The sequence below is a fragment of the Panthera uncia genome, chromosome B1, assembly GCF_023721935.1.
Source record: "Panthera uncia isolate 11264 chromosome B1, Puncia_PCG_1.0, whole genome shotgun sequence".
In the NCBI taxonomy this organism is placed as follows: domain Eukaryota; kingdom Metazoa; phylum Chordata; class Mammalia; order Carnivora; family Felidae; genus Panthera; species Panthera uncia.
This window is the reverse complement of record NC_064811.1, coordinates 60,420,860-60,429,962: the sequence shown is the minus strand read 5'-3', so window position 1 is coordinate 60,429,962 and position 9,103 is coordinate 60,420,860. Positions and strand designations below refer to the sequence as shown.

The 9,103-nt window shown below is 41.8% G+C and overlaps 1 protein-coding gene across 3 annotated transcripts in view; it reads left to right on the top strand.

The window, feature by feature from the left end:
* The first annotated feature begins 4,536 nt into the window (after positions 1-4,536).
* NUP54 (nucleoporin 54) overlaps positions 4,537-9,103 on the top strand; it is a 52,947-nt gene continuing 48,380 nt past the window's right edge. The window contains exons 1-4 of one of the 3 annotated variants that reach the window (XM_049630657.1): positions 4,537-4,758; positions 5,415-5,576; positions 8,364-8,447; positions 8,539-8,685. In XM_049630657.1, coding sequence (XP_049486614.1) covers positions 4,692-4,758; positions 5,415-5,576; positions 8,364-8,447; positions 8,539-8,685 — 460 coding nt within the window. In that variant the 5' untranslated portion in view covers positions 4,537-4,691. The remainder of the gene's footprint in view (positions 4,759-5,414; positions 5,577-8,363; positions 8,448-8,538; positions 8,686-9,103) is intronic. The other 2 variants (XM_049630656.1, XM_049630655.1) reach the window with 2 other exon arrangements.

Below are 9,103 nucleotides of genomic sequence, written 5' to 3'. Positions count from 1 at the left end.
TTAAATGTAAAACACAATGATTTTTAGTAAATTTACTGAGTCATGTAGTTTTAGAACATGACTACCTCACTAAAATCCCTCTGTTCCCACCTGCAGCCCTAAGCAGCTGCTAACCTACATTCTGTCTCTATAGATCTGCCTTTTCTGGGCTTCTCATAGAAGTTAAAGTGGGGTGCCTGGGTGGCTCAATCAGTTAAATGTCTGACTCTAATCAAGAGTCAGCTCGAGTCATGATGACTGAGCCCCAAGTTGGGCTCTGTGCTGGGATTTTGTGGAGCCTGCTTGGGATTTTCTCTCTCCCTCTCTCTCTACCCCTCCCCCACTCACACATGTGTGCACTCTCTCTCAAAATAAATAACTATTTGGAAAAAAAAAAAATCATACGGTGTGTGGTCTTTAGGGCCTGGCTTCTTTATACATTATACTTTAAAATAATGCATTCAGGGCACCTAGGTGGCTCAGTTGGTTGTATCCAACTCTTTATTTAGGCTCAGGTCATGATCCCAGGATCGTGGGATTGGTCCTGCTCTGCTCAGCAGAAAGCCTGCTTGAAATTCTCTCTCTCTCTCTCTCTGCCCCTCTCTGCCATTCATGCTCTCTCTCTAAATTAGAATAGAATAGAAAATAAAATTAAAAAAATAAATAAAATAAAATAAAATAAAATAATGTATTCAACCAACTTTATTGGGCAGCCACTTTATGCCAGGCACTATAAACTAGGCTATTGGTAATCACAAAGAGACATCTGGATCTTAGGGTCTAGTGGGGGGGTGGGGTGGGAAAGCAACCAAATAATTATAAATGTAAAATTTCAACTAAGTTTCATGATGCTCTGGGAACACGGCTTAGAGTCGCAGGAAGGTTTCCCTAAGGAAGTAACATCTGACTGAGACTGATGAATAGGTGTTAATTAGGCAAAGGAAGCATTTCAGCATTTCAGATAGTGGAAGGAGGTCATGCCCAGCAGCAGGAAGGAACATGTTTACAAATGACTAAGAAGATGTTTGCTTGGAGCTCAGAGAAGGAAGAACAGTAGGAGATAAGGTTGGAGAGAAAGGCAGGGGTCAGATCAACTTGGATCTTATTAAGCCATGTAAAAAATTTTGGTTTATTTTAAGACCCACAGGAAGCCACTGAAGTATTGTAAATAGGATTGAGGGGGTGGGGGAGACATGGGAGACATGGCAGGTTTGTTTAGAAAGACCTATTCTAGCTGCAGGGTGAATAAATTGGAAGAGTCTATGTGGAAGCAGGGAGGTCAGTTAGGCAGTTGCTGTATTAGGTGGGTCCCTTTGGGGTCTCCATTGGCATGCAGGATGGATATTGTCTGGGTGTTGTGCACCAGCCTCCAGGGTGAATTCCACAAAGCTGCATAGCAGGGGCTAAATAATGGGCTTTATTGAGGAAAATAAAAATGTATAGGGCCAGGACAGCAAGAAAAAAGGCAAAGCCCCTCAATCCTCCTGTCATCCCATGGAGAGGCAAGCCAAGGGCCAGAGTACTGTTTGGTCTCAGTACGGAGCACATATCTGCCTTTTAGTCCCTCTTGTTATGGGGCAAGCGTGAAGAAGCAGTCTTGTCAACGGAGGAATGTACAAGCCGCTGAGCAACAGACAGTTTGGATTTGGGGTGAATGCTTTGTAGAAATTGTCTGGGAATGTCAGCTGCCCATGGAATGTCACCATCTCCACTGCTAGGGTAAAGAAGACACTGTTTCCATGGGACTTGAGTTTGGGTGCAGTCCCTTTCCCCAGGAGAAGGGGGAAGTCGTAGCCACGCCAGCCTGTTCACCAGGCAACCCAGAATGAGGTCATAGTATAATAGCCCTGCTCGCTGCACTGCAGGGGCCACTGCAGTGTCTAGGTAGGGGTTGGCAAACCTTTTCTGTAAAGGGCCAGATGAAAAATAGTTTTGGCTTTGCAAGCCTCTCTTGTCCCAACCACTCAGTTCTGCTCTTGTAACATAAAAGCAGTCATAGACAACATGTAAACAAATGGACGTGTCTGTGTTCCAGTAAAACTCTATTTATGGGGCGACTTGGGTGGCTCAGTTGGTTTAGTGTCCAACTCTTGATTTTGGCTCAGGTCATGATTCCAGGGTCATGAGATCGAGTCCTGTGTCAGAGTCCATGCTGAGCATGAAGCATGCTTGGGATTATCCCTCTCTCTCTCTCTCTCTCTCTCTCTCTCTCCCCCCGGTCAATCTCCCCCCTTTGTGTGCTCTCTCTCTAAAAAACAACACCCCCCTCCAAAACTGTATTTACACAAAAAAGTTGACAGTGCACAATTTGGCCATCATTTGCTAATCCCTGGCCTAGGCAAAAGATTATGGCAATTTGAATCAGGGAGATGGCAGCGGAGACAAAGTATTTTAGAAATGTTTAAAGATAAAATATGTAGGACTTGGAGAATATGGGAAAGGCAAGGAACAGGGACATGTCAAGGAACTCATTCATCCATTCTACAGTATTGACTAAGGTCTGTGGGGATGGGAGGAGGCATTCTGCTAGCAGTAGGGATACAACCAGTAAAAAAAAAAAAAAAAGTTCCCTGCCCTCATTTAGCTTATATTAAATAGGGGAATCAATAAATAGGTGGTGGTAATTACTAAGAATATTTAAGTAGCCATAGTGACAGGAGTTGAATGTGCTACTTTAGAAAGGGTGGTCAGGGAAAGCTTCTTATGGAAGAAATACTCACCCATTATTTTTCATCCCTGATCCTTCTCCCCTTCCATCCGTTATTTCTGTGATTTCACTCTGCTGGTTCTCCTACCTTTCTGGCCAAGCTCTCTCAGGCTCCCTTGAGGGCTGTTTGCTTTCTTCTTTTCTCTTTCTTTCTTTCTTTCTTTCTTTCTTTCTTTCTTTCTTTTCTTTCTTGTTTATTTATTTATTTGAAAGAAGAGAGGGCACAAGCAAGGGAGGGACAGAGACAGAGGGAGAGAGAGAATCCCAAGCAGGCTCTGCACTGTCATCACAGAGCTCTACGTGGGGCTGGATCTCACGACCATGAGATCATGACCTGAGCCGCAATCAAGAGTCATATGCTGAAACGACTGAGTCACCCAGGCACCCCTGCTCCATGCTTGATGCTGTGCTCAGCTGCAACCTCTTCTCACTTGATACTCTTCCTGACAATTCCAGCCACTCCCTGACTTCAATCACAACCCAAACACGGGTCTCTGTTCAACCTCAGTCGCACACACCAAACACGTGCTGGATGTCCTCAGCCAGACTGTCCTCAAGTCCAGAAAGTTAAGAAAGGAATTCATTTTTTCTGGTCTTCGTTCCAAATTCCCATCACAATCTACCCAGCTGTACAAGCCAGAAACCAGGGACTCTTGCTAGACTCCTCCTACCCTTCCCTCCACATCCCATCAGTCAAGTCCATCTGCTGCCATCTCCCTTCCCGCTGTCCTCCTCCCTGTATCAGCACTCTCACTGGGACACATGCAATTACCACTAATAGAAAGATTTAATTTTTTGAATAGGTAACACATTTATATTCTCAAGTGAAAAAGGGCTTTATGGGAAAAGTCCTCCACCCATCTCCCAGACACCCAGTTCATCTTCCCAGAGGCAACTAATGTTATTCACTTTCTTATATATATCTTTCCAGGAATATTTTATACAAAAATGTGCATTTCTACATTCTAACCCTTTTTTGTCATCTAAATTGTAGCACAGCATAGACAGTGTTCTAATTGTTTTTCATGTAATTTATCTTTCAGATCTATCTTTTCAGTACATAAAGAGCTTTACTGTTCCCATTTCAGGTCTGAATAGCATTCCTTTTCATAAATGCAACTATTTAAGCAAACCCATTTGTTTCCAATCACTTGTTATACCTTGTATTTCATAACTTTGCCTAATCATTTATAAGATAAATTCTTAGAAGTAGCATTGCTACGTCCAAGGATTTCTAATTTTGATAGACACAACGGCTTGTTATTGTTTTTCTTTTAACAGGTATACAAGCACATGGATTTCAGAATCAAATAATTCTCTCAGGTTTGTTATTAAAAAAAACCTAAGTAGACATCACTCTCAAAGGCACCTCTGTTAGGTTTTTTGTTTTGTTTTTAATTTACCCCCATGACTAGGTAACAAGCTGCTTCAGTAATTTTCATGAGTTTTAGCATTATCCATTGACCCTACACTACGGAGATGAGGATTTGGCCTACCTATCCAGTACTCATTACACAGTCGCATTCATCCCCACGCACATCTTTTTTTCTTTTTTTTTTTTTTTTTTTTTGAGCCACAGTGCCCGGCGCGCCTGTGAAAAGGGGAGGGGCAGAGAGTGGAGTACAGAGGCCCCGAAGCGGTCTCTGCGCACCCAGCAGACAGCCCAATGCGGAGCCCGAACTCACGAACCCAACTGCTTGTTAACGCACACCTTTTCCAAGCCTTTAAGGGCTTTCAGGCGCCAAGCAGCCGCTAATTTGCCAGCATTTCCTCTCAGTTGTGACGCTCCACGCCACGTGAGGCCGCTAAGCCCCCGGAAGTTGGCGGGCCGGGGGGCATTCCCCCTCCAATCCCCGCCTCCTGCGCCTTGCCTGCGCTCCAGTCTCTTTGGCTAGGCCAGAAAAGAGGCGGGACTCCGTTATCCTAGGGCAGTTTCCCGCCGGACCGGAAAGCCGAGAGCACCTAGTGTCGCGGGAGCAGTGCTTTGGTCCCCTGCTCCCGCGACATGGCCTTCAACTTTGGGGCTCCCTCGGGCACCTCTGGCACCGCTGCAGCCACCGCGGCCCCCGCGGGTAAGTGATCCTCCCAGACCTTCTCCCGGGGAGAAAGGGAGGCCTCTGGTCAGCCCCCTCGGTCCGAGACTCTCCAGTCCGGCGAACCTGGGGTCTCTTGGCCACTTGGAGACTTTAGGTGCCCGGGAAAAGGGCGGGCTGCGGCAGAGCGGGCCCAGGCGGCTCCTGAGGAGGCCGCTACGGAACTTGAGGCCCAGCCTGTGGCTCCCACGCTGTGCGTGGATCCCTGCAGTGCCCTGTCCTCCTAGGGTTCGCTTCCCGCCGCCGGCGAGTCGGACTCGGAGAGACTGGAGGACGGCTCCTCTTTCCCATTGCCGGAGACCCGCCCTGCCCTCCCCACCTCAGCCTCCCGGACCCGCGGGAATCCCTGCTTAGCTCCCGCTGCTGGGCTTGGTGAGGTTAGGGCTAGGGACCCCGGGGCGGTGCCCTGCGGCTCCTTCGGTCCTGGCCCCTTTGGTTCTTGCTGCGGGACTTCACGCTCCTGCTCCTTCCTCCTGTCCCCACCTCCTCCGCTTTCTTAACTCGTTTGGAGCTAAGTCAAGGTTTGTCTTTGCTCACTTCTGTGAAACCTGCTGACTCTTCTAATCCTCTTGCTTTCTTTTCTTTTTCTTCTTTCCCATTTTAAAATTTTGTTTCTTTGCCTACACGCCTATCAGGATTTGGTGGGCTTGAGACTGCCAACTCCACCGCCAGTGGGTTTAATTTTGGGGGTTTCGGATTAACTGCTAATCCTGCAGTGAACTTTAATATTGGCAATTTCGGTGTTTCTACTACCTCGGCGACTCCGTTCAATTTTGGTAACAGTCTGGCAAGTGCAGGTAGATACTGCGGGTCGTATGTGTAACGAATGTTGGGAGCCGGAGTCCAAGAATATTTTGTGGTTCCTAGTTTGGGAAAGAACACTGGCTTGCCTAATGAGGAAAGGAAATTCACTTTCTAGTGTGGAATCAAAAACATTTGTATCCAGTTTTGACTGCCTTAAAAGATTCGGTTTTAGGAAGTCTTGCAAGTTATAATGTTCCTTTTTTAAGCTTGCATTTAATTAAACAATATACCTTCCAAGTGATGAGAATTTCGAATGGATTATTATTTTGAGTAGATTATGTTTTCCAAATTATTACGTATCTCTTCCAAAATAAAAGCTCAGCAGTCAGGCTCGTTTTTCTGGGATTCTTGGACTCCTGCAGTCATTTTTTCTTTTTTCCATTTTTCCTGCATCTTTCATTGGAATTTCATTTGATTGTCCTTGTGTTTCCCAAACAAGTCTTATACGAACAGCAGTAACTTGCCTTGTTTTTTATGGTGTGTAACAACAATAATGTATTTCTTTGGTCAACCCCAGATTAGGACACATTTCTATAAGATTTGTAGTTATGGAAAGAGCCCCCAGTTTTTTACTGGATTTTTTGAGAAATGATTAGAGCAATTTATTGTCAAGTAGCATTGAGTTCAAGTAGGTAGGCTAGACATATTTGCATTCAAAGAGATAATTAGGAAGATTTTAGTGTCTATGTGGATTGAAGCTCCTTGGAAATTTGCAAAACACAAACTATAATGTGTGTATATGTGTATATAAATTTAAAATAGGTCTATGTGTCCTTTACATACAGTCACCCTATAGAATAGTCTTGTTCCTCTGCTGCTCGTATATGAATTTCTTGTCCATATTCTCTTACATTACGCCACTTATGCCCGTGCCAATTATATGCATTTGGTAAACATTATTATTTATTCTCTAAAATTTACTTGGGAAGTCTGGTGTTCGTGCAGTATTTGTTAGCACAGTGCGAAAATCATCTTGGCATCTGGTTTGAAACCTTTTTGAAGAATACTTGAAACCTTGAATTCCAAAGATAAAATAATCCATTATTAAATAATCATGTATCACTGCCATTTGGTATGTTTACTTTTCCCTGTTTGCTTAAAATTGGCACTGGGTAAAACAGCAATACTATTTTGAAATTTGTGTTTCTGAACAAAGCCACCCAGCTTGTAATTCAACAACAGTAAATAAACTTGTTGGTATTTGCTTGATTTCATGTTCATTTGGAGTTACCACTGTTAAGTGTTGAGTTGTGATAATATAACTGTATTTTAACTACTTTATATATATGTTCATTAACTGAATCTTCAGCAAAGGGATAGAAACCCTTGTTTATTTTGTATCTTTGCAGATCCACTATTACGAATAAACATTTTTGGTATTATGAAACATGATAAGATACTAATATTTTTATTGTGTAGCCAATCCAGAATATATCATAGTTTTTCTATGGAAGTGAAGAATAATGAAAAAGATTGAGAACAGTGTTCTGTACTTTAGGTGATTTTTATCAAAATGTTTATAGTTTGCAATACTACAGTAGAACCTACCTGGTTATGGCTGCAACATGCAGTCTATTTGTGAGTAATTTTCCAAATTAAAATTATATGATATCAAAAGGGTTGGGTTTTTTCCTTATATCTTTTATATAACATGAATCCCTGTCTCTTATGCTAGAAATATATGAGATTAAAAATTAGAATTCCAGAAAACCTGTGGCATAACTCCGAGATCACTGATGGTTCAAATATTTTTCTTAAAAGTCTTTTTGGTATCACCTTGGTAATCAGACTGACAATAAAGGAAAAAACATAAAACAATTTTAGCTCGTCAGTATTCCATTCCATCCATATGTCAAGTTACATATGGTTAAGATTAGTTTCATCTCTAAACTTAAATCTAAAAATGAAATTTGTAGATCTGTTAGTTGCCAACTTGGTCCAGAGGGCTGTGCTAGTTCTCTTTCCCTAGTTTTTCCCCCTTCACTCTTCCTTCAAGAAACACATTCTTGTTGTAGGGAGGTCAGTATGTTTCCTTGGGAAAGTTGGTAAATTTTCATGAAGACTAAGTAGAAAGGAAGCTAAAATAGAACCTAAGTTAATTCACCAAAGCCAAAGTTTCAAACTGGCACCACAGTCTGCTAATACGATTTGTTTAGCACGCTACTTTAAAAATATTTGAATTCGTTCCAAAAAATTAATTAGTTAATTAGGGTCTAAAATTCTGTAAATTTCACAGAGAAAATCTAGATCTTCGGGTTTTGGGGGGGGGGGGGGATGGGAATAAACAACATTACTACCTTTTTCCTGTGGCAGTAATCTGCTTGAATTTAGAAACTGCTTCCATTTTTAAAAACCGTTCACATTGAACAGTTCTACCAGTCAGTTAACACCTGGTCTATTTCACTTATTAATGTTATCAGCCTAAATCTTACAGGCATTTGAATTTGCAACTCCTGCTCTAAAAGTATATACATAGTCATTTTAGAGTTTGTTAAGCATGCTAGTAGGCTTAACATGTTTTCTCAGCTGTGACTTAAGGGTATGTTGAAGAGTATGTATTGCATTGTGCTATTTCTGTTTTAAATACTTAGTCACTTCTTGCAACATTTGACTTCTTGATTAGTAGTATAGTTTTTTAAAAATTGAAGTTGAAAGTAGAGGAAGGAAAAATTAGATCAATAGATTTTGTCTCTATATGTGGCAACGACATAAAATAATTTGAAAAAGAAATGTATGTATATAAAAGATTGTGTCTGTTTTATTTATCCTTTTTTAATTAGTTGGGTTTGGAGGATTTGGGACAACATCTACAACAGCTGGTTCTGCATTCAGCTTTTCTGCTCCAGCTAACACAGGCACTACTGGTAAGAGGACATCGTACGCCATTTGTAGAAATGAATGAGCTAGAGCTTGGTTTTTTGGTTAACTTATGCAATTTTAATTTTTCCTTCAAAGGACTCTTCGGTGGTACTCAGAACAAAGGGTTTGGATTTGGTACTGGTTTTGGCACAACAACTGGAAGTAGTACTGGTTTAGGTACTGGTTTGGGAACTGGACTGGGATTTGGAGGATTTAATACACAGCAGCAGCAACAGCAAACTAGTAAGTATAAGGGGCCTTTATCTTACTTTATATGACTTTATATATAAAACTGTAAGATATAGCTGACATCGAGTGCACTGTTCAAAACACTTTAATGATACCTTTTTTTTTTTTTTGAAAATTTATCAGTATGTTCCACAAGATTCCAAAAGCTACTTCTCATGTCAATATATGATAATAGCAACTGGGGAGAAGACTGATTAGCAGGATGAGGATTATAAAACTTCTGTGTTTAGTAACAGTCTATGTAAATTTTTGTTGCTAAAAGTAATACAAAAGTAAATCTGCATAAAAGTACAGCTTAATGAATTGTATATATAATAAAGTGAACACCCTTGGAACCAGTACCTAAGTCAGGAGGTGGCCCCTGGCCAACCACTTGAGAAGCCCTCTACATTGCCCTCCCAGTCATTTCCCA